Raw genomic sequence first — 24878 nt, forward strand, 5'->3', positions numbered from 1 at the left:
CGGGCCTTTTATATAAGGAGAGCATTCAGAAAAGTCAGGCACACAGTTCCAAAATTCAAACCCATAGATAAAACAAGAACACGTCGTGAGATTCCATATCTGTCTGTCGTGATTAAACCGATTTTCTTTTAATTTCGTAGATAGAGATGTTCATACATTGAGTCGAGGAAAGTTCATTTGATATGGCGATTTTGCAATCTTAGCTATAAAATATCTAAACATGCAAATTAGACCTAAAAATTGTTCTCATATTTGTCATTTAATCATATCTTAACTTTTTAGAATTTTATTTCACACCGTTCTCTCGTTTTGATAGTATTTGTCATGGACTGCTGTCTATGACAATATCTGTAATAAACCTTATTTATGAAAAAATAAACACAAACCATGCAGTACCGGACACGTTTAATATGATATATACGGTATACTGAGACATACTCCTAGAAAATACTGTTGATAAATGACAAATATTGAGTTTAATTGTTAAATTTGTCCAAAAAAATCCTTCTGATTATTTTTCTTTCATTAAGGTATTCCTCGATACATGTAGTAGTTTATTTTAATGCAAAGTAGAAAACATCTTTTATTTGAATTTTTTTTTATATACTTTTGATTTATTGGATAGACTTTGGTGGAAATCCACGTTTCCTTCTGTTAGCTTACAAGTAAAAATATCAGGTTATTTGTTTGAAAAAATATACATTTCAGAAGTTAAAATGCCATTTATTCAAAACAATCATAATTTCTATCTCTAAGGGTTCACTTTCAACAAAAGCCTTATTTTATCAAAACTACAAATGATAATCTCTATGTACATGTATTTCAGACATTTTCTTTGAAATAAAACAGTGATAGAAAAATCTATAAATAATAGGAATCTGTGATCAGGGCAAAAAACATAGACCTCTGGAAATTCCAGAGATTGAACCAGGTACCCAGAAAGTATAACCATCCTCTGCTGCTCGGTCAGACCCGTCAGGAGCCCTATATATCAATCAGATAGACAGAACATTAATTCCGAAGCCATCTTTAGTTTAAAACAAAGACCTTAATTACAGCTGGTGACAACTGTTATAAAGCAGGCAAGCCAAAACAATAATAATAATTCTTGAGATACATTTGCTTACAAGATCATTATGAGGACTATAGAAAATTCGAGGAGTTGACGAGGTTTTTTTCTTATATAAAACCCCCTGTAACATCAATATTTCTGTTAGTAGCCCGCCTCGGTTTGAATATTGATCGCACTCAGGACATTTTCTTGAGTTTTGAATATAATGGAAGATTTTAAAAAAAGAAAAACAGGTGATAGTAGTATTACATGCTATAAATAGAAAGATTAGGACGTTAATGTTACTAGCTTTGGTGGTAATTAGTTTTTTTTCAATAGTTTTCGCGAATATGCAATGTAATGTTGAAGTTTGTTTTGAGATTTAGTAGTTGAATTCCTTAATCTTCTGTTTTTGTGCTATCATGGCAAGTTGAAATGTTAAAGATAGTATTTCTACGTCTCCTTCCTATGCAAAAAGTTCACATAAATTCCATGCGAATTCAATATAAATTTATGCGAGTCAATTTTTCCTGTGTCCTTTGCCAACTGGTTACACCTGCCATGTACTCCTTGTCATGACCAGGAAATAACGGGAAAAATAGACATATTGTATTTTGTTTCATTTCTTAGAGACATTTTAAAATTGATTAACTGCAATTAGAATAAAGCCCTTTGGATGTAAAAGTATTATTGTAAAAGCTTCCTGTATATTCTTCGGTTTTTAATTAATATATAAGATAATATTTTTTTTCAACGGGACTTCAACATTTCCCGTTGAGAACCTTTAAGTGACTTTTAAAATATAATGATGATTTCTGAATAATACTAGAAGACATGCTAACTTTATTCCAGTTTTTATTTATTTATTTATGATGATCACAGCAACTACTAGTATATAAGACAAGAACATAGTGCAATGTTAATTGATGAATTACAAGATAGTACATCGGCAATGTCCGTCAATACAGTGATGCTGGCGACCAAAGGTGCACCTGTCGTGACAATCTGACGCCATGGTGCATGTTGCTAAAAATAGATGATTTGAATAGATCATAATTAAATGAGCCATAATTATACATTATCAAGTATTTTTTTTATATAATTTTAAATTATGCTTAATAACTCTTTTATGTTGAATAATTGATGAAAAGAATATTACATACATTATAATCCCATTATCTACAGTTACACCATATTGAAATCATAATGACGTCATTCTATATTTAGACAGTACAGTATTAAGGCCTACCTCCGCCTGCTGTCGTGCAGGTACACGTGTGGAAGATACAGTGTATTTCGGACCCAGTTCCACAGGTTGTGGTTGTGCAGTCGTCGTGTCGCCTGCAGTTCTCCGAATAGACTGAAACACAAGTGTTAAACAATCATTCAATGTCATTCAGGTATAGAAGTTTTTATGCGTTTATGACAATCTTCTTTATCTGTTGAATTACTGCGTAAAGGGTAGTATAAGATGATCGGATCAATCATGAAGGGGATACATAATTGCACAATATTACTTCTACAATGTAGTAAACATGGAAGGCAGATGCCCAGAATTGAATAAAATGCAATGAAGCTCATTAATGATGTACTTTTATATCAATAATTTAAAACTTAAAATTGTAACATATACAAACAAAAAGATCTATAGAACAAAATGTAAGTTATATATTTTTGAATTTAAAAAAAAAATATTAAGGTCTAGTTTATCTGCAAACTTATGTAAAGGAGAAAGTCCGAAAACTGTCATTTCTGTGAGAGAAAGAACTGTTTGAAGCCCGAAGGGATCCTACTTAAAACATTTTCTCTATTGTTAACTTGATAAACCGTCCCAGTTGATGACTATGGTTACGTAAAACACTTGCTTGTGCAGAGAGTGAGGGGAGAAACAAAAGAGATGAAAATATTGCTATATTGTTTAACTTGAAAGATTCAGGTAAATTTAAATAATAACTCACTTGATCTCTGATTACTTCCAATGAAAAGCTTCAAGAGAGAAGCTCATCTGATGGAGAAAGTGATATATATTTCTCCAAAACATACATGTCAAAGGGTGTTAAATACTCTATTTAAAGTAGGTAGACACAAGCGAAACCTGCAGGTATGCAGAATCTGAAGTTGGTGTTCATGCTTGACCAAAACTATAATAAATCATTGTGAGAAGGATATGGAGATGGCGAACAGTATTCAACATCAAAGTCCATAAACAATACAAAATAGGAGCAGAGCAAACACGGACCTCCAAAACATCAGAGGTGGTATCAGGTGCCATGGAGGAGTGAGCATCTCCTGCTGACCGGTCACACCCGACGTGTGCTCCTTGTCATGATCGAAAAATAACGGAAAAATCCGTCGTCAATTCAGTGTATAAATAATGGACTAAAAATTAGTAAGAAAAACGTCAGTCAGCATTTGACTTAATGATAAATTGTATCTGCTGACAAGTTCATTTTATCGACCATACATCTTAGGAAATGATGACTTTAAACGAGACTGCTGATATTCTTGTTTCATCAACTCGCTTGTCAATAATTTACCTCGTTTTAGAAATTGCTCATACGTAGAGCATGCTCTTGCGTATCGAATCATCTGAAATGTATACACTCCGTATGCAGGTGATGAAGGTATAATGCTGCATAAGTAAGGGATGTTGACGATAGAAAAGTTAAAGTCATCGCATTTATCATATAGCTTGGTTGTTAGATTACCATTGACGTCTTTTTCAAGTAAAATATCCAAGTATGAAACAAATATATCAGACTTTGTGGTATATTTTAATGGTCTCCTGGATATAAAGAATAATAAGGATTTAAGGGACACTATACGAAACGTTCTTTGAGAACAAAAGCGGCGACCCGCTTGTATGAAAGTGAGATTGAGGAACAGCTAATAACTTAGAAAAACGGGCCACAAATCTGTTACAGTTTGAACCTATAATTGAACCAACAACGAACAGCAACAGACAGTAAATGAAATAATTCTTGGAAATATGGGGGATTCAAAGGATGGCAAGTGTATGAAAAAGATAAAAATTTGTGATCCCTGCCCCAAAAATAATTCCACCTTCAGTGCATCTAGTGAGATTATCATTTAATGAGGAAATATGCCTTTCTCTTTTAAAATCTAAATTGCTGTTGGATACATATATTTTTAAACGTTCATTAATTTGATCTACTACGTCAGGCTTTCATGTACAAATATTGTGAAGAGGATAAGACGTATATTTGTTTATTAATAAACAAACTTCTGGATGTGGATGTTGTACATTTATTTTACATCAGAATATTACACATGTGTCTTCTTGGCAATAGGAATTGCCGTTTCCAAAAATGATATACTGTTGAACATTTCATATACAAATGTTTTATATTCATGAATAAATGTGTATGAAATAGAAAATTCATTTTCTAATAAAGTTCAGAAAATATTTTGTATTTTCAACATTTAAAACGTGTACATTAAGTTACCTGTAATTGTACATTAAGTTGGTTAAACGCTGTCGATATTTACAATTCGTTTAAGAATTATATGTACAAGTGATCAGAGGTTGATATTGAAAATATTTGAGTTTCTCATTAACCATATGACTTAAGTTTTCGGAGTTGGGTCTTCCAATAATCTGTTGAAATTCCAGCGGTTTCTAACTGTGTTGCAATATAAGCATATCTGTTTTTGTACTCCTATGAAGTAGAATTCGCTCAAAAACTTAAGGTATGTTCTAAAATTTATATGCAATGCCCATCTAAAAATTTTCTTCATATTTTGAAGTTACTAAAACATTTCTAATATTTTGTCATCTTTACACTTCAAAATAATTAAGAAACTTACCTGCTGCGATCAGGACAGCCAAAACAAATAAGGTTTTCATGATTGAAGGCTCAGACAGACTGGTGGTCAAAACTGCATTGCATTCATTTATAAGGCAGAAGCAAATATAGATAAAAACCGTTCTTTTTTTGGAACACAAAGATAATATAATAACATGCAATGAAATTTCATGAATATAAGACATACATGTTTGTCACGATCCATCTTCACATTTTTATAACTCACTTACCTCATAATGCATATTGGGGGAATTACATGTACATATGATTCTCTCTACATTAGATTTTATTTTTTATAAACGTCTCTGCCTCTTTTTGTTACTTTTTCGTCAATCTAGCTATCCCTATTTATTTGTACATTATTTATTTGTACATAACTTTTATATCGGTGTAAGAAAAGTTTGTTTAAAAAAAAACACAGGGATTATCGGATTTGAAAATAAATCTTCATTTCATACTTTAATAGAAGCTTTTAAAAAAATTAGTTTTATATTGCGCCATACGCCTGCAAAATATAATGTCCATTTCCTTGCATTTGATTTCATTTCATAACATTCTTTTTGTACTGAAAATGTGTGTTTTCTCAAACGTTCAAAAATTGTCCAAAGATAACATAATAGGCATTGATATTTTGGTGAAAAAGGCATATGCTGCTATTGCTTAGTAAAAACACAAGATACTTACTCCTAACAGGCACCTGATCCCAGCTCTGAAATTTCCGGGGGTTGCTGCGTTATGCCATCTTTCCATAATTCTATAGTGTAGAATTTTCAGATCAATCAATATTTATTATCTTCACCTTTTACCTTAAAGTGGCGTGGCGGGGGGTGGGGTGGGGTGGCCATTTTCAGACTATTTTGACCTCCTTAAGAAGAAGAGCCCCATATAAAGATATTAAAAAATGATCAAATTTTATAACTAACATGTATGAAATTTTTCTTTGCCAAATGATAGTTGACAGCTTAAGATATCATATCTAAAAAATTAAGTTAAATCCCTGGAGGTTAATTTGTTGACCCCCCCCCCCCCCCAGTCTCCTTAAAATCAATACAAATTTGCAAAGATGGCGTTCAGTACAGATTCCTGAAAATTCCAGAGATGGAATCCGGTATCCATTCCCTGCAGACCAGCAACATCCACGCGAGTCCCATTGTGATACTAGTAATCAGTCAGTCTGTAGTCTGATTCAGTATGAAAAAAATTAAATATCTGAAAATGTATCTTCTGCATTTTTGCCTAATGGTGTAAATTCTTATGAACTGCTGCTACTTGTTAAAATTGTTTTAAGCCATCTGTTTGAAAGAAAAAATGTGCTTTACCATCAATGTAAAGTACGAATCTATATCAAAATACTTAACGTTCTTTTATCCATTTTATACAAATAATTCATCCAGCTATAAATTTTGTAAAGATTAACGGTTGCATTTTTCATTTATAAAAAATTCCTCATCAACGAGCTAAAAAGCATTTCATTATTTACTTTATAGGAAAAATCCAGAAGACTCTTCCTTATCTCTGTTAATCTATGAATTGAAGAGGAGACACTATGGATACTATGCGGTAACAGATATTTACTTGTAATATGTATTTTTTTAGATGAGGATAGGATATTGTACAACTCAGGAAGTTCGATGTTCCTGTGGTTAAAATGAAACAGTAGATCTAAAGTGTCAAGAAAAAGTAGTTCTGCGTTTGTCAAACATCCTAGTGGACTTTTTTCAACAGATTGATTTCCATCAAGAGGAGTAATTTAGTATTAATAAAGGAAACTCATAAATGAGTATTATGTGCCGTAATGCAAAGAATGAATCCAAAGCTAATTCTAGGAGTGTCATGACCAAGCCACGCCAGGAAATAAAGAAGGAAGTTATTTTATTTACCAATTAAAAGTACATGCAAAACAAAATGTAGTGATAGTTAAGTCTTGCTTTTTATATAGTACATTAGTTTTATATTTATAAGTTGTTCCAAATAATTTACTCAAGGGTTATGGTATTTGCATATAATGCATGTAAAGTAATTTCAGAGATAAAAATTTTACATGTATGTCAAAAATCAATTCAATCATGAAATGATCTTCCCTGAGAATTCAGTTTTCTTTGTTCAAACGTTGACTTGAATATCTTCCATACGAATTGTTAGGTAATTATTTTATTGCTGGACCAACTATAGAATTCTCCTTTTACAGGAACATAAAAAAATTCACACAAATGGTGTGTCACGTAAGTAGTCAAACCTAAGACTAAACAATGGTAATAATTAATCCTTTGCTAAGAACCATTATTTTAATTGAAAACCACGGGTCTTTCGGATGAGACCTTTTAAAGCAAAGTTTTGCTTCAGAACAAATGTTGGCACGATAGAATTTTCTCTTCAGAATGTCCCTGGGTGCAGAAAATAGGTCATTTGAAACTCTTAATCGGTATATGGTGACTATTTTGTTTGAGTAAGGCATCCTCGAATGAGAGAATGAGATGTAAAAACAACAAAAAATTATATGGGATATTCATCGAAATTCATGAAGTTACGTTTAAGCATATGAAAAGAAAATGTACAATCATTTTTTTAATAAATAAAAATGAAAGTCCAGTGACATTTTTATTGTGATGTTTTTATCTAGTTTGCTTTACTGCAGTTTTTGAATAACTTTTTGATCTCCGTTGTAAATTGATGGTCGAGAAAAGCATAGATGAATGGATTAACGATATTGTTAATGATGTACATTCTATAAACAAACAAAATACCAGCTCTTGTAGAATCAGAAAATGTCTCCCAAAATTCTAAATGTATCGCTTCAAGCAGCATGAGGATGACCTTTGGGATGTAGCAGATGAGGAAAAAGATACTGATTAGCATGAACATCAGGGTAAACTTATAGACGACCCTCTTGTTGGTTTGTTCTTTTCTTAGTTTTGCACTTGATTTATACAGAACTGGGTTACCTCCAGGTGGCACATATGTTGGACTATTCAATGTACCTGTTGACTGATGTGTATTAGAGGCAACTGAGCTTATTAAACTGTCTGCTTCAATAGAATTAATTCCAATTTCCGAGTCACTTTGCATGTTCTCACTACTGGAGACTCCAGTTTGTAAGTTTAAGTCAATTGCGTTGGGAAGGTTTTCAGTGGTCTCATTTCCTTTTTTCTTGCGAACGGTTTTCTTGCGTTTGAAATGTTTAAGGATCGTATATCCTATTCTTGAGTAAAGACAAATAAGTGCAACAATAACAGATACGGTGGTTAGAACTGTAGTACTTCCAAAGATCAAAGATGCTGTTTTATTGACCGTTTTCAACCTGCTGCAATGGTATCCAAAAAGTCCTTCTTCCTTTTTAGAGAAGGGTGTTGATCCATAGAAATAAGCCATTGGTAAGGCTAAGACAAATGCTACCAGTACTCCCAAGCAAAGGGCCAGTCTTTTCCATTTAAGTGTCATCTGTTTTCTGAAAGGTGTGCATACCTTTAAATATCTGTGCACTGCGATGATTAGAAGAAATAGAACCGAAGTAAAAGCTGGAAACGATCCAAGGAACCGGAAGAATTTACATAATACTGTGTCACTGAATGTTACCTGCATCATGTTTAAAGCTATTGCAAAGCCAGCACAAGAAATGGAGGCTACTAGATCCACCACAGCAAGAAAAGGAATGAAATACCTCTCCTCGTTATTGCCTTTCATCTTAAAACCGTAAATAAAAATAACAGTAACATTTCCAAGCAGACCGATAATGATGTATAAAGACAAAATCACGTTATTAACAACTAGTCCTCTTGCAAGCTCATTATTCCATTTTTCCAATTTCTCTAAAGAAGAAGTGGAGTTATTCATTGCTATAGACTTATTACTGAAGTAAATGCAGGCCCTGATTCACCGATTACTCATTTATTTCGGATACCTCGCTGTGTGGTTTCCTTGTGGAGGAGGAAGCATGCAGGAAGTTTTTTTTATTTAAACGTTACGAAACATACATATAACAAAAAGTATATATAATGCAGTTTTGTACAGCTGTTGCACCTATAAATATCTGTTCTGGTATCAATGATGAAAATTATTTGGATATGTGTGAACGTACACATTGTTTTACATTTTGAAAACTACTTAATATATATGTTTTGAAAATACAAGACCTATAATTCTTTTCGTGCTGACAATCTACTGCAACAAAATTCTAAATCATCTGCGATGTTTTGTTGTATTTTTGAAAACATAATAAGGTTTTAAAATTTCCCTTTTCTTGCAGTGGAGTGGAGAAATGGGGGTTTAAAACGCTTTCATGATATGATATCTGAATTTCAAAACTCCGCTGACATTTTTCTGAATAGTATTTTGCAAACAAAGATACATAGCGGGTTCCAGTATATCCTCCTCAACCAAGCCCCTTTATTTACTCCTCACTAAGATATTCAAAGTAGTGAAGGAGAAACTTCAAGACAACAATATATTCAAGAAGTAAGGTAAATCAGATGTGGATCCTTAAAAATTCCAATTATTTAAAAAGAAAAACATTTGGATTGTACACACAAATACACTTAAGTTGATATCAAAAAGATGCTTGAGTTTTTGATTGACAATATTTATGTGGTTTTTGGGGACCATGACTTTCAATAATCTATTTGAATTCCCAAAGATACCAATTGTTAGATAACCTGTTATTAGCAGACCTATTTCTGTATTCATAGGAAGCAGACTTTGTTCAAAATCTTACACGTAAAAAGAAGAAAATACTTGCTTTGGCCCTCAACTCGACATTTAGATATATCGACGATTTTCCATTCTTATGTTGATACGATATATTCCCGTTGAACTTGGGATAAAAGATACCACAGAGTCTGACACATCCGTTTCATATTTGGATATTTTACTTGAAAAAGACGTCAATGGTAATCTAACAACCAAGCTCTATGATAAACGTAATGACTTTACAATCGTCAACTTTCCTTACTTATGCAGCAATATACCTTCATCACCTGCAAACAGAGTTTATATATCTCTGTTGAATCGATACACAGGAGCATACTCTACGTATGAACAATTTCTAAAACGAGGTAAATTTTTGACAAATAAGTTGATGAGCAAGATCAGCTTTCTCGTTTTGAATCATCATTTTGTAAGTTCGTTCTATGGTCGATACAATGACCCTGTCAACAAATACAATTTATCATGAGTCAAATGCTTACTAACATATAACTGTTAGTCCATTATTTATAAACTGAATTAACGACGGATTTTTTTCGTTATTTCCCGATCATGACAAGGAGCATACGGCGAGTGTGACCGGTCGGTAGGAGATGCTCACTCCTCCATGGCATCTGATCCCACATCTGATGTTTTGGAGGTCCATGTTTACTCTGCTCATATTTTGTGAACTTTTGATCTGCACACCCTCATAGTCAAATGGAGGCCGAATACGACATAATTTAAATTACAAAAATCAGCATTCTCAACTTTTTCTAGACGACTGAGGACATTCTGTAGATGTGCAATTAGGTCTTGGAACTTAATTTTTTACAGTAGGAATGGTAGTCAAAAAAGACACATTTCTTTATTTACAAAATATTAGTTCCCCAAACTCCACTTTAATTTAACGCAGTATCCGGTTCTTCTTTTGCAAGATGATTGATGGAATTCTGTAAATTCTGTTAATGTGCGGTTAGATTTTAGATTTTACATATTCAAAGTGGGAATCGTATTCAAAAAAGATACTCTTCTTTATTTTACAAAATATTGGTTCTCAAAATTTCACTTTTATGCAGTTACCGGCTCAGTTTGACTGGGGTAAGCAGAAGATGTGTGCAAACGGTCATGTAAATTTTGTTTTCACTCTGGTGATTAAATGGAAATTGGACGAAAATTTTAAAACCATTAATTATCTACAATCTTCATATATTTTACACAATATATATATTCATAAACATATTTTCAGTTTCTAAAACAAGGTATGTTATTGACACGTAAGCTGATGAATCAAGAAGACCATGAACACACAGCAAGTTTTACACCAGTACATTGCACTTACTTTTGGACCCCTAATGGCTAGCAAACACATATTCCGTTGGGGGTTAAGAAAATGTTCCGATCGTAATAATTATTACGATATGGACAATTACTTACCTCGAAAGGAAAAAAGCACTTTGGGTGTGCTTCTTCACAATCCAATCAGATCTTTATCTATTGAGAGTTAATTGTCAAAAACCTGTAAACCAATTCTTCCGTACAAGTCTGTTGATCTTTTCCTGACCCACTGATCCCTCAAACGACCTAGACCAGCACAAAAGCTTTAAGCTACACAGTAAAGGGATTATCTGTTTTGTTAAACTTCATTGCCATTTGATCTAATTTGTTAGGTACCAAGTAAACGTTAAGCAAATATAATTTTATCTCTTGGTGTAGATTTTACAGGCATGCAAAAGTTGCATCCGGTTAGTAAATCAGCGAAAGTGAAAGCATTTTCTGCTCCATAAATTTTTATAATATATAATTATATTTTGGAACACTTGTAGCTCAGAATACTTCCTTGGATGAATCCTATTACTATAACTATATAATATTAATATCCTTGGAAATATCTACATCAATACACATGCATCGAAATTCAGAATTCAAAATAGTCATATTGTCCCTCAACTTACAAAATTTTGTGGATATTAAACTACTTTCTTCCTTCGCCGTCATTTATTGTCATATCAATATGTAATTTAATCATTCTTTAACCAAATGTTTGTTTTCTACTCTAAAAGAATTATAGTGTCATGAAATCATGGATGTGGCCAAAATATTTCAGGCCACAAATGAAAACTCTTAAGATAGAAAGTCAAATCTTTTGCTATCTAAATATAATTTATTTCTCTAAAAAATGTTTTGTTTTGTTTTTTAAAAAGTACATCGACAATGTAGGTTGCTATGTTAAAAGTGGGTACATCGGCAATGGCCGTCAATACAGTGATGCTGGCGACCAAAAGAACACCTGTCATGGCAGTCGGACAACGTGGTGCATGTTGCTAAAAAAGAATATTTGTTATCTTAAATAAATTGACTAGCAAAATTGATTACTTTGATACAGTTTTCTTTACGGTCAGATGATACAAACAAAGAATTGATGCCTGGATTGGTATATATTCATGGATTGGTATATATTCTTTGACCTTATTTCATTGCAAAATTGATGCAAACAATAAATTTCTAGAATATCTTTAAATTGTAAAATTTCTGCGACATTCAAAATTCTACCCTTCTGAGACCATCCTTATTATTCTATAAAAATATTTTTCACTTCATTTTCCATCTTTCTGCAATTTTGAATAAAACTTACGCGGTGAAACTTATTCATTTTATTCATTAAAATATGACCTAAGTTATTATTTTCAAAATTTTTGACAAAAAGTTGTTTGTATCATCTGTCCTTAATATTTGTTTTTGTTTAAACCGTGAATTAATAAGTTTTTAAAAAATCGAACCACCTATCACAAGTGTTCTTAAATAAAACTGTATCTTCTTGCTATTGCCTAACCTCCGCTACTGGCAGCCATTGTGCACGTGCACGTGTGGAAGATGCAGTGTATCTCGGCCCCAGTACCACATATTGTGTTTTTACATTCTTCGTGTCGGTTGCATGTCTCAGAGTATACTGAAAAAATAGCGCATCAACATTTTATTTGTTTTATCTTTTTTAAGTTGCTGGGATATTTTAAACGAGACCGTAAATATCCCTGCGTCGCGGACTTACTTGTCTATAGCCTGCCTCGTTTTAAGGATGTTCATACGTAGATACATTCTCAACTGACAGATAAACTCCTTTATATGTGAAATTCTTATGTTGCTTTACTAAGAGAATTTATGTTTTTACAAAGTGTTGTTTCCAAGGAATTTTCAAAAAGAAAATTGACAAAGAAGTGGAAAAAGAGCTACATTGTTTTCTATAAAAAAAGAAAGAAAAAAGATCTACTTACTGGCAGAGTGTAGACTATCTTCTCATTTTTAAGAAAATATGATGGCCTCCTTTTACAAATAGCAGTATTTATCATAGCAATTCACATACATACCTGCTACAATCAGGAGAGCGAAAGCAAAGATGATTCTCATGGTGTTGAATGTGTCTTTAAATCTTTCGTCTGTCTATTTACCTGTACGAGACATCAAGTCTTATAAGTAATGGTCAGTCTGTCCAGCGGTCAGAGGTCATCCGAAATGAGCACGCGCGAACTACTGTTGTACTATTACGGACTACTCTATATTATGAAATTCTGGGATTTCTCATGACTATTCCTGCGCAAGAACCTACCATTATCAATGAATGATGTAAACAAATCTGCAATAATTGATAAACTCAGACTTGTTTACTTATCAAGCAGACCTCATTTATGACCCCCGTAAGTATAATCAATATATAAACTTATTTTCGGGGAGTATAATGGGGTATTTCAAATTAGCTTCGATTTTTTTATGATAGAAAAACGATCATTCATATCATTAATTGTATTTTAATTGTAAAAGGAAACCAGTATTCTCTTAAACAATATCTGATTTTCGCACTCTAGATGTACAGTTCTTTTTCATCCTTACTAACAGATTAAAAAAATTATGTGTTTTTTTTCTCTATGATGAAAGTGAATATGGGAAATTTCGTTTCACTCTTCTATTTAAAAAAAAAATTTGAAATTGTACTTATTTCTGAGTTTGATATAAGTTTCATGCTTTAGACTTCAGAAAAGATTAGTGCCTTTGTATGAAAGAAATACATAATGAAATTGTTTTGTAGAGATTTCAAATGAGAGGAATGAGATGGGAAAGTAATGAACAGTAATCATGTTTAAAAGTCAATTGAAATGAAACACATTGTAAACAGAGCACACACTGACCACTAAAACTTCAGGAAGAGTCTTCGATACATTTGTATTCTTCCAAATGACGAACTTTTGATTCATTAACTGTATATACAGGTTATTGTTGTTTTACGATATTTATAACTGAAAAGCTTAATAGCACATTTTCAGTTTTCTTGCAATAGAGTCATCGTAATGATGGCCATCATTGGCTATTCTCAATTACTATGATGATTTCAATTTTACTCCATCACACAGGAGATTCTTTCATACATTTTAACATTACAGCACAGTCTTTCTACGTAGATTTCTGTGGTTGCTTTACATGAGGAATTAGGTTGCAAACATAGTGTGGCATAATAGCCCACATGCAGAACAGAAGATGATTGTGATAGGCACCAATGCAGCAATGATAGATGTGAAGAACCATTCTGAAAAACAGAATAGAAAACCCTACAATGTTTTAAAGTTGAAAACCTTACACTTTTTTTCTTTTTGGTACTCAAGTTTATAAGGTCTTGCAGAAAAAAAGATGATGCCTAAAGATTTGTAAAATCATAGTCTCTTAGAAATAAAAGCTTACGTGGTGGTTTGTACACCGTCTGTTTTACTGGTTTTTTGATGTTCACAGTCAGAACGCCCTGGGCCCGATCCTCGGTATCATCACAGCACATGTACACCAGATAGGAGTTAAAGTCTTCGTACACAAACTTAGCGATGCTGGTGGTTGTCACGTGGTACACGCTGGAGCCTGGAGGGTCATTGGTGACGTTGAAGTTAAAGGTCTGCGGGTGAGTATTGGACAATGTGCAACACACAGGGTCCCCGTATGCGTCGGTGACATTAGTGGTGTAAATGATTTTATTTTGGGGAGTGTCCTCCTCAATTGAGATAGAGTTGGGAAGAGAATGTATAAAGGGAGGCTGGAAAAACCAACAGCATTCAAGTTAAAATTAAAAGTTTCCGAAATGTTTTTCTCCACATTGTAAAACGGAAAGGTCAAATAACTTTGAGAGCTCTTACCCAGTTTTGTGTGGCGATCTCGAGTAATATTGTGGCCTTATTATCGCATGAGTCCTCTGCATTTACTGTCATATGGTACATGTTCAGATTCCTTGACTGAATCAAGCGACGTGTAGTTCTCAATCTTCCTGCCAAAAATATAATGAAATTATTTTAGTTTAAGTCGTGGAAGTTTTTGTTTTTAAATAGAAATAGTTAGGCTACCTCTGTTTTTACTATCCCCTACCTTTAGAATTCACTGTGAAATATGTCCATGTTTGATTGGGATCTATGGCGTCTGGCAGGAGTTGATACGTAACATCCTCCATATAGTCCACTCCTTCCAATCGTAGATCCGCCACATAGCCTCCAGGTTCAATATGGTCCCTAACACTAATGTTCTGTGATGGGAACTGAATTGGGGTATCTAAATGTTTGAACACAGGGATGTTTCACTTTCATCTACTAATTATTACTGACAAAAAAATATACAGTGACAATGTTTTCAGACTCCCTCCGACTACGTAAAGTCAGATGATACAAACCAAAAATGGATACCTGGATTGATATATATTTCTGGGCCTATTTTTGCTGCAAATGATGCAAACAATAAATTTCTATAATATTAAGAAATTGTAAACCTTCTTTGATGTTCAAAGTTCTACCCTTCTGCAACCATCCATATTGATCTTTACAAATATGAAATATTTTTTACTTCAAATCCATTTTTTGTGAAAATTGGAATAGAAAATTAAAAACTACGCGGTGAAAATTGTCCATTTTACTCATTAAAACATGACTCAAGTTGATATTTACAATTCGTTTGACAAATGTTTGTTTGTATCATCTGTCTTTAACTGAGCAAAGCTTTTGTTCATACTGTCTTCTAGTGTAAATTTTACAGCATAAGCCAGGCCGGACAGGACGGTGGAGTCTTTGTCCCAGTCAAACTCGGACCCAGCTGCCAGACTGCCCAGACCAGCAGCTTTCCTGGTTTTAGTAGGACACCCCGGGGAACCAACACAGTTTCCATACGTCACAACATTCTTAGAGAGGCAGCGCCTAGGTTTGGATAAATCGTTTCTTATATTTCTGCTTTGCTTTGTGACTATTATTCAAAATGATTTTTTTTCATCATATGATCAATTTTATTGCTCTGTTTAAGCTCTGTTGTTTTCCTAGATTATTTCTTTTTACTTAATTTCTTATTTTTTAATTTTCTTTGCTCTCCCAATTTGATATCAATTTTAAACCTGATATCAAATATACATGGATGCTTGAGCACTATTTATATTCTCACTCTAATACTTTTTACCATCCAATCAAATCTCCTGTTACAACAGCTATTCTTTCATTTTCCAACACAGAAAATTTTGTAGTATTGGCTCCTATTACGAAACAATGAAAAAAAGCTTTATATTAAACCCCACAAACTTCAAAAATGCATAAATCTTTATCTTTTGTCTATTCGTATAGTTGGTAAAATAAATACAAACGAACCGTAAACTAGGATAGAATTGTATCCCACAATTCTGTATTTGCCTGCAGCTGTCGGTCTCCAGACTATTAGATCTAGATAACCGGAAACAGAGTGGTGGATCTCCCATTCCGAGATCCGGCCGCAGCAAGTCAGGATGAAAGTTGTATCAGTAAATAGATACATTTTATCTACAAAACGACGCAAAACAAGATTTATATACAGATATGACAGAAAAAATCTAGATTTATGTAGAAAAGACTCACGACACTTACCAATGTCATTGTCTACACCAGACTTAAGGGAATTGAAGTCAGTGTACGACATTGATTTTCCCCCACATTCTAAAACACACAGAATGAAAATACTGTTAGTCTGTGAAGAAAAAAGATTTGATTTTTTTTTTACAAAACACGATGTATTTGAATAGTGTGTAAGGTAAGTTGCTGTGAAAATTTTCTGGATGATTTTACTTGTCTGTGGAGGCTTTGTGGTAGTTTGAGCTGCTGTCGTTGTTGTCATCTTTGCTGTAGTAGTTGTGGCAGCACTTGTTGATTGTGTCGTAGTATCAAGTAGTGTAGAAGTAGATGATATTGATATTGGCATTGCAGATCCAGATGTGATAGATTGGAATGTTGTCACAATTTTTGGCTCTGTTGTCGTTGTAGCTTGAGGTGTTGTCTCTGTCATTATCCCTGTTGTTTTTTCTTGTGTTGTTGTCAAAGTTGTTGATTCTGTTGATGATGTCGGTTGTGTTGTTAATGTTGGCTCTGATGATGTTGTGCCCGGAGATGTGGTTTTTATATCTGTAACTGTAGCTCCTTGAGTCTCTGTCTTTGTAGAAAGTGTTGTTTGTGGAACTTCAGAAGTTGTCGTTGTTTTCGGCTGTGTTGTTGTAGTGGCCTGAGAACTTGTTGTAGATACTTGATGAGTTGTCGAAGTTGTCGGTTGTGTTGTTGAGGTAGCTTGGGATGTTGCCGTGATTGTTGTTTCTGTTGAAGTGGTAACCTGAGCTGATGTCAAAGTTGTTGAAGCTGATGAAGAACCTGCTGGCTGTGTTGATGTAAGAGTCGTGGTGGTGGGTTCTGTTGAAGTGGAAGCCTGAGATGTCGTGGTTGTTGTTGTCTTAGTGGATGTGGAAGCCTGAGAAGTTGTTGTGGTGATTGACTCTGTTGGTGTGGAGGTGTGAGATGTCGTGGTGGTGGTTGACTCTGTTGGTGAAGTGGCCTGGTGTGTTGTCGTGGAAGTTGTCCCTGTTGATGGAGTTGTTTCGGGTGTTGTCGTGACGACCTGTGTAGTGGTTGTCGTTTGTGTAGTTGTTGTTGTTATTTGGCAAGTAGTAATTGCTGCAAGAACGTCAGATTCTATAGATGAAAGTGTGGCGTAAGACGAAGCATAAAAATACTTCTCTTCATCCCCAACAGAATTTTTCCATTCCGATGAATAGCCACTACCAATATCTGAAAAAATCAGTATAGCCCCTCTAACATAGAAATAAAGAGGGGACGCGGGAAAAAATGACATTATTTAAATAACTTAAGGCAGAATGTAATATGAAAAGTCCATTGAAAGTACTCTTATCTTAAAAATGGTATGGAATCAGTACATTTATCTTTAGTTTTTAGTGGTCATGTCCTATAAAATATCTCAATGGTAAAAAACAACTAAAGCGGACAGGGACCCCTGCAAATGATTATTTTTAAGAACTGAGACAAGTTCTTTTCAAATACCATGTTGTGCTGGAAGTTTGTTTCAATGCTTGAAAAATACAGTGACAAGATTTTTTTCGTTATTGTTTACTTGATCTTCTGACAATTTGTTTACAAAAAATGGCTCTAGCAGCCGTGATATCAAAATCATCTTTTAAACAGTTGAATTATGAAGAAAAAGACGTAAAGCCTCAGTTTTACTTCTTTGTGACAGTGCGCTAAAACATGATATATGATTTGGCAAATAAAGAGACAAACAGGCATAGTTTAAAGAATGGAAAAAGTACCTGCCAAAACGCAATAAATGGGTTAATAACTATAGATAATCTTAATACACATTCTTCTAAACGAATACCCGTACCTATGGCGAAAATATGATTGGTTGGATTCTGACGTATCTGTTGTCCCTGAGTTGCCGTTCCTGAGCGACTGCCATCAACAGAAAACACATAAAAGTTGTCAGCATCGGCTCGATCTCCGTTGGTTGCTGTAAAGATGTCGGTTTGAGCATAAGTCAGGGCGTTGTCAATGTAATTGCCTGATACCGTGTCTTCATCAGGGATTTGTTTAATCGCATAAGCGACCTCAGCGGAAGTAAAATATGTTGAAAGATTAAACACCGTTGTTTCATCGCTATTGTACGTTATAGCAGCGATCCTGATTATATCTGGTGATACGTGTATCTGAGATGCAAGGTTTGCAAAGAAATATTTCAGGTGCAGGAAGTTTTCATCCCTCGACGATGAACTGCGTTCAATTATGAAAACGACGTCTAACTTGCAATCTACAAATAATATTCAAGGGAAATCTTTTTATAAAAAAATGCAATGCAAGATAAATCTCTATAATCGGTGTTTTAGATTCTTCTGAAAATAGAGTTAGTCACCAAATATGCTAAACATATGACACAAGTATTTAAAAAAACAATTCTTAAGCATAAATTATCTTTTAAAGAACTTTGTGTCATTCAGTGGTGGTAATGCTTTTGTTTGCAAACTTTAAGACGTACCCGGTGTGGTGATATTAACGGACGTAGGAGTGGACGTTGGACACTGGGTAAAGTTTGACAGGAAGTTCTGGTTGTTGCAGGTCAGACTTGTGAAGGATGGCCAGTAGAAGAAGTGGTCTGAGTCCACTGCTGACCGGTACGTCACAGTACTGGAGTAATCAATCACTGAAAGATATAAAGTCAAGCAGAGAATAATATATAAAGAGATGTAAATACATGTTTATTGAAATTTGCTTCCACGCGCGAATAAATATCATTTTTAAAAAAAAAATTTAGAACACGAATTCTTGATTTTCATTGATTACCTTTACACTTATAACATTTTGACAATATTGAACATCGAGAACAGCCTGAAAGAAAACTTTACGCTGTGACATAAATTGAACAAACCTAAAATGAAGACTTCGTTGTTTGGATCTGACGTCAGAACAGGTACGTAATCTTCTACTTCCCCATAATCATAGCCGTGAGTCAGAATAACATAGTAATCCGATGCATCCTTCCGATCACCGTGGTTTTTGGAGAAAACATTCTCTGATGCGTACTCTATCGCTCTGTCTGCGTATCTGTACGATCTTCCATAGGCACTGTTGGCTCGGGCGATGTTCTGAACAGCGGTTTGTATTTCTGCTGACGTGTTGTAGCGGTTCAGAGAGAATACCATGTAGCCATTGTCTCCGTAGGTCACAACAGCAACCTTGATACCATCTTGGGAAATGTTGATTCTCTTCATCAGGTCAATGATAAATAATTTCTGGTCCTCAAATTCCGCAGCCGACATGCTAGTGGTGTCATCCAGTAGAAATACAAGGTCGATTTTACATGGCGTGGACACTGTAATGAATCATGAAAGTCTCATTCATCAATATGTACATGTATTAGTATCTTAAACTATGTATTAAAAAAATCAGAAAAGACAAGACAACAATTTTTTTAATTTAGATTTTTCAAAGCTGTTTTAGTAGATATTTTTTCAGTTGAAAGTATTGTCAATGAACAAAATATTGCAGTTATAAAAATTGCTAAACTTCAAATAGCAAGCATACTATTTTCAAATTTCATCTCGTTAATGAGAGACACATAGGGAGAAAGAGAGTGATAGATAAAGAAACAGACAGGCAGAAAGAAAGAGAAAGACGCAGAGAGAGAGAGAGACCTGCTGAAGGAGTTTCACGCGGAGTCTGAGGACATGTCGTTATAAGAGACGTAATATTTCTTATGATGGTTGGAAGATTCTCTTCATTAGAAATATAGATATATTTAGAGTCATCTCCACAGGTATCTATCGTAGCTTTCCATTCCGAAGCGTACGATGTTCCAATGTCTAAACAATATAAACATACTGTAAAGGTATTATATTTGGCGGTGTATTCTTTTTAGCGCTTTTGGCGGAAAGATACTTCCGCTAATACAAGTCTTAAACAATGGTACATGAAGAAGAATATCAAGAAATGCGCTAAATCAAATTGAACTTGTTTAAAAATCACTTTCCGCTAAATATAATACATTTGAAGTATACGTAGGCTTTGGAGTTATAATGTTTGGATTACAACCATGGCATTACAAACCACGCCCCTATAAATTTATACATTTTGAACTACAATACATAAAAAATGGTACAAATAAATAAATTTGAGAATTAGTAACATAAATGCTGTACCTATGGCAAACAAAAAAGAATTTCCTTGTGCTCGAATATCCCTGCCAATTGAATCTGTGTTTGATGACGAAGTTCCGGTGAAGACGTAATAGTTCCAGGCATCATCTCTGTCTCCATTGACTGAGGTAAAAACACTATCACGCGCATGCTCCAAACCAACGTTCAGATACCGAGAATACGAAGAAGTGGTTGGCATGGCCTCAACGGCCCGACGAAGGTTATCAGAGGAGTTGTACGCGTTTAAATCAAACAGGGTTACTGCTGTTGATGTATATGTTACAACGGCTACTCTTACGTTACCGGAAGAAATATCCACACCGTCTAAAACTTCGGTGATAAATGTTGACGTGTACTTTGCATCTATGTAACGCGAGTTGTCCACTATGAAAGCAACATCAAGCTTACAGGCTGTTAAAAAAAGAATGAGTTACATGTAATTGTATGTCATGGTTACTTTTCCAACCGATAGTTAACAAAATTGCATGCATTATCCATAACACTGATACTTTCTTGAGGTAATTCCCCCGGTATCAAAAAAGACCTACTGGGTAAAACTGGTCTTGTTGTGGTAGAAGGACAAGAAAGGATCCTCTCCAGTAGCGCCTGTCTTTGTGGAACAAGGTCGCTGCTGATACTATCGATAGCAAAATAGTTTTCACTTTCCCCGACAGCCGCGAGCAAATCAGTTTCCAGGCTAGAGCCTGGCCGCCAACCTAGAAATGTTAGTATGTTTATATGATTTTACAGTACTTTTAAATATATTGTTTTTGACTAAAATCTCAAAACTGTTTCCTTCCTTCTCAAGAAAACTCTAAACTTACCGACTGCAAACAATCTGTTTTTATTGGATTTCCTGATAAGCGTTCCTATATTTGCCGCCGGATAGCTACTGCTTCTGTAAGCACTCAGCAACACGTAGTAAGTGTAAGCATCAGACCGTTTTCCGTTCTTTAATTTCACAAACTCATAGTATGCATACTCAAGTGCCTTCTTAGCATAATAAGAGGAAGAATACGATATTTGTATATTCTCAATCTCCAATGTAACCTGGGTTAGATTACTTGTAAAAGCTTTCTCGTTGTCTACATCATAGTCATACGTCAGGAATCCAACTTTCAGATCAATTCCAGACGAAGCATTTTTTAGTCCCTCGGTGAGTATGGAAAAGAAACCGTTGATATCGTTTATGTAGCTTCTTATGTAATATTGTCGTTCAATGACGTATAAAACATCAATTTTACAGCCCCCTATTGAATAGAAATTTTTGACAATATTAAAATTCTTATAAGTTCAATGGATTTGTTGATGAAGTAATGGAATGAACAAGACTTTCATAGATAAAGTTATTTCAAATTTGGAACTTATTTGTATACTTTAAGAGTTATTCTGGATAGAATTTTTCCTAATGCTAAAAATTGTAGATTTGAAATAACAATGGGCATGTAATGCTCAAATGGATTTAAGTAACAATAATTAACCCTGCATGAATAATATCATGAAGAACTGATACTTTGTATTGAAAGCTGCGATTATTGAAACATATTTTTTTAATTCTAACATAAGTTAAACACTACTTTGATCAAACAAAAAAAAAAAACGTTTATTACTATCGTTGACTCAGATGCTAATTTTGACCTGTTTTTTTTTTTACTGAATTGTAAAATGAAATTGCTACAATGTCTTATTATTGTTTTGATATTGAAGTACAGCCTATAGAACAGTCCCAGGTAAATTCAAGACTGTGTCGGAAAACAAAGAAATGATACAACAATGTTTTAAAGTAGATTGATCAGTGCTTATACCTGACGTAACGATGGCTCCTGTAACTGTAGAAGATCCGGTAGATGTCACCTGTGTGGTTGTGCCAGAAGAAGTGGTCGTATCTGTAACTGTAGAAGATCCGGTAGATGTCGCCTGTGTGGTAGTTCCGGAAGTAATGGTCGCATCTACAACTGTAGAAGATCCAGTAGATGTCGCCTGTGTGGTTGTGCCGGAAGTAGTGGTCGTTTCTACAACTGTAGAAGATCCGGTAGATGTTGCCTGTGTGGTAGTACCGGGAGTAGTGGTTGTATCTGTAACTGTCGAAGATCCGGTAGATGTCACCTGTGTGGTTGTGCCGGAAGTAATGGTCGTATCTACAACTGTAGAAGATCCGGTAGATGTCGCCTGTGTGGTAGTACCGGGAGTAGTGGTCGTATCTACAACTGTAGAAGATCCGGTAGATGTCGCCTGTGTGGTTGTCCCGGAAGAAGTGGTCGTTTCTACAACTGTAGAAGATCCGGTAGATGTCGCCTGTGTGGTTGTCCCGGAAGAAGTGGTCGTTTCTACAACTGTAGAAGATACGGTAGATGTCCCCTGTCCGGCAGCAGTGCTAGTAGAAATAGTTGTCGTTGCTGGTATTATTGGTGTAACTAGATAAAGTTAACAATTAATAAAACAATGAAAATGGTTTAATTGAATTATTATTTGTGTAGATTGACACATATTTTTTTGAAAATGCAAAATATTTTTTCTAATGTGAGTGTTTTTTTTTTGTTTTTTCAAAGGATGCAACAACGCTAGGGCTGTAAAATACTTATTACACTTCAACTTTATATACAACCATTCAAGTCAAGGCTTTCTGACATCATTGACTGCTGCAATTTCAATAAAAATGGAACTCATGAATTTAACTACGCTGTCATTGGTCATTTGCAAAATTACTTTGTTGAAAATATTCTGATTGTACATTCAAGTACTCTGAAGTTGATGTTAAAGGCTGCTCGAATTTCCGATTGACAATATCTGTGCTGTCTACGGAGGCCAGGTCTTCCAACAATCTATTGGAACTCCCAATATCAATTGCGCCCAATTATTCGCAGATCTACTTTTGAATTTTTGAAGCATAATTAGTTCAAAATCTTTTACGTGAAAAGAAAAACACTCGCTGCGGTCTTCAACTCGACATTTAGATTTATCGACGGCGTCAATTTACAATAGTTATTCTCCTTCTTATAACGATAACCATATATATCCTGGCCATGGTGAGCTTGAAATAAAAGACACTACAGAATCTGAAACATGTGTTTCATATTTGGATCTTTTACTAGAGAAAAAGACATAAATTGTTATCTAACAACAAAGCCTTATGATAAACGTGATGACTTTATCTTTTTCAATCGACAACTTCCCTTATTTATGCAGCAAAATACCTTTGTCACTTGCATACTCGTACAGAGTTTATATTTCTCAGTTGATCCGATACGGAAGAGCATGTTCTACAGATGAATAATTTCTAAAAGTTATTGACAAACAAGTTGATGAAAACAAACAATTTGATGTAAAAGTAATATCGGCTATTCTTTTTAGCGGCTTTATTTCATAAATTCATAGCTAAATGTCTTGCACGTATACACAGGAAAAATGACATGTGTTCATAGCAAATACAAATTATCATGTGTGTAAATAAACACATGTAAAATATGTGCATTTATATGTAAAACATATATTTTCATGTGTAATACACCTTGATAATATATATGTTAAACACATGTTTTTCACCACACATTTACACGTATTATATATATGTAATATATGTGTGTGAAAATACAGATCAAGGATTTTTAATTTATATAAAATATCCCAATCATGACACATGGACACATGTTAAGTTTTATCTCGTATGGTGTGTCACCGGTCGGCAGGTGACGCTCACCTGATCCCATCTCTAATGTTTTGGAGGTCCGTGTTTGCTCTGTTAATATTTTATAATATTTAACGGACATTTGAGCTCGAATAATGTTCGTTATCTCCTCATGTTTCATTGTGAACAAAATTATATTTATGAATTTTTATATGCGATTTTATGAGCATATTATGAGACTATACCATCATATCCTGGTAAAAATCATTTGACTACAGAAAAGTTTATTTAATATGTGTAAGATTTTTAAAACATCCTAGGTTACAATAAAACTGATGAAACATGGTAAGAATTTAGTATTTTACCATAAGAAACTAAATCTAGATATAAAAAACAAAAACAAGCTACTTACTGTACATTGATATACAAACAAGTAAAAGATAACCCTTTATTTTCCACATGGCTGTACCACAAGGTTTTCCTATTTCTCAATGATTTTCAGGTCAAAGCGACAAATAATATAAATGTCGATACCTGTACATGGGTTTATATGATGCCATGTCTTACAATCACAACATCCGTGCATCAAATTGTATAATCAAACACTGGATAGAATATGATGCTATTTAATTAAGCAATTTGTCTTGGTTTTTTTAATCTCCGTCCTTATTTTGCACAAAACTTGAAATTTAATCATCA

General features: G+C 34.2%; 4 protein-coding genes across 5 annotated transcripts; all 4 read right to left on the reverse strand.

Moving 5' to 3' along the window:
• Nucleotides 1-1982: 1982 nt before the first annotated feature.
• LOC134242630 (serine protease inhibitor Cvsi-2-like) lies at nt 1983-4919 on the reverse strand. The gene is made up of 3 exons (XM_062724735.1): nt 4880-4919; nt 2301-2411; nt 1983-2077 (listed from the first exon to the last, which is right to left on the reverse strand). Exons 1-3 carry the CDS (start codon nt 4917-4919, stop codon nt 1983-1985), a joined length of 246 nt encoding a protein of 81 aa, XP_062580719.1.
• Nucleotides 4920-7148: 2229 nt separating this feature from the next.
• LOC134242622 (gastrin/cholecystokinin type B receptor-like) lies at nt 7149-8797 on the reverse strand. 2 transcript variants are annotated; one of them, XM_062724727.1, is made up of 2 exons: nt 8452-8591; nt 7149-8357 (listed from the first exon to the last, which is right to left on the reverse strand). In XM_062724727.1, the coding sequence occupies exon 2, from the start codon at nt 8314-8316 to the stop codon at nt 7495-7497; it is 822 nt and encodes a 273-aa protein (XP_062580711.1). In that variant the 5' UTR covers nt 8317-8357; nt 8452-8591; the 3' UTR covers nt 7149-7494. The 2 variants fall into 2 exon arrangements, with proteins under 2 accessions (XP_062580711.1, XP_062580710.1); XM_062724726.1 differs by having other exon boundaries at nt 7149-8797.
• Nucleotides 8798-11768: 2971 nt separating this feature from the next.
• Nucleotides 11769-13109, reverse strand: LOC134242623 (uncharacterized). Its single transcript, XM_062724728.1, has 3 exons — nt 12921-13109; nt 12389-12505; nt 11769-11879 (listed from the first exon to the last, which is right to left on the reverse strand). Exons 1-3 carry the CDS (start codon nt 12958-12960, stop codon nt 11785-11787), a joined length of 252 nt encoding a protein of 83 aa, XP_062580712.1. The 5' UTR covers nt 12961-13109; the 3' UTR covers nt 11769-11784.
• A 476-nt stretch (nt 13110-13585) lies between these two features.
• On the reverse strand, nt 13586-22042 carry LOC134242631 (serine-rich adhesin for platelets-like). The gene is made up of 17 exons (XM_062724736.1): nt 22036-22042; nt 21379-21804; nt 21103-21270; nt 20558-20965; nt 20054-20221; nt 19288-19731; nt 18898-19062; nt 18250-18672; nt 16653-17639; nt 16455-16523; nt 16203-16370; nt 16018-16090; nt 15583-15764; nt 14950-15129; nt 14724-14851; nt 14284-14623; nt 13586-14131 (listed from the first exon to the last, which is right to left on the reverse strand). Exons 1-17 carry the CDS (start codon nt 22040-22042, stop codon nt 14034-14036), a joined length of 4434 nt encoding a protein of 1477 aa, XP_062580720.1. The 3' UTR covers nt 13586-14033.
• Between the last annotated feature and the right edge of the window lie 2836 nt (nt 22043-24878).

Source organism: Saccostrea cucullata, unplaced genomic scaffold, assembly GCF_032062105.1.
Source record: "Saccostrea cucullata isolate Sc308-1 unplaced genomic scaffold, CSIRO_AGI_Scuc_v1 ctg861, whole genome shotgun sequence".
Taxonomy (NCBI): Eukaryota; Metazoa; Mollusca; class Bivalvia; order Ostreida; family Ostreidae; genus Saccostrea; species Saccostrea cuccullata.

Excerpts from the sequence above, each read along its gene's own strand:
- LOC134242630 (XM_062724735.1), bottom strand. The coding sequence starts at position 4,919 with ATGAAAACCTTATTTGTTTTGGCTGTCCTGATCGCAGCAG. Across the intron at positions 2,412-4,879 it reads GGCTGTCCTGATCGCAGCAG|TCTATTCGGAGAACTGCAGG; the intron begins GTAAGTTTCTTA and ends CTTGTGTTTCAG. Across the intron at positions 2,078-2,300 it reads CTGCACGACAGCAGGCGGAG|CAACATGCACCATGGCGTCA; the intron begins GTAGGCCTTAAT and ends ATCTATTTTTAG.
- LOC134242622 (XM_062724726.1), bottom strand. The coding sequence starts at position 8,709 with ATGAATAACTCCACTTCTTCTTTAGAGAAATTGGAAAAATGGAATAAT.
- LOC134242623 (XM_062724728.1), bottom strand. The coding sequence starts at position 12,960 with ATGAGAATCATCTTTGCTTTCGCTCTCCTGATTGTAGCAG. Across the intron at positions 12,506-12,920 it reads CGCTCTCCTGATTGTAGCAG|TATACTCTGAGACATGCAAC; the intron begins GTATGTATGTGA and ends CTATTTTTTCAG. Across the intron at positions 11,880-12,388 it reads AATGGCTGCCAGTAGCGGAG|CAACATGCACCACGTTGTCC; the intron begins GTTAGGCAATAG and ends ATTCTTTTTTAG.
- LOC134242631 (XM_062724736.1), bottom strand. Across the intron at positions 17,640-18,249 it reads CAATCATATTTTCGCCATAG|ATATTGGTAGTGGCTATTCA; the intron begins GTACGGGTATTC and ends TGATTTTTTCAG. Across the intron at positions 16,091-16,202 it reads CAATTCTATCCTAGTTTACG|GAGCCAATACTACAAAATTT; the intron begins GTTCGTTTGTAT and ends GTTTCGTAATAG.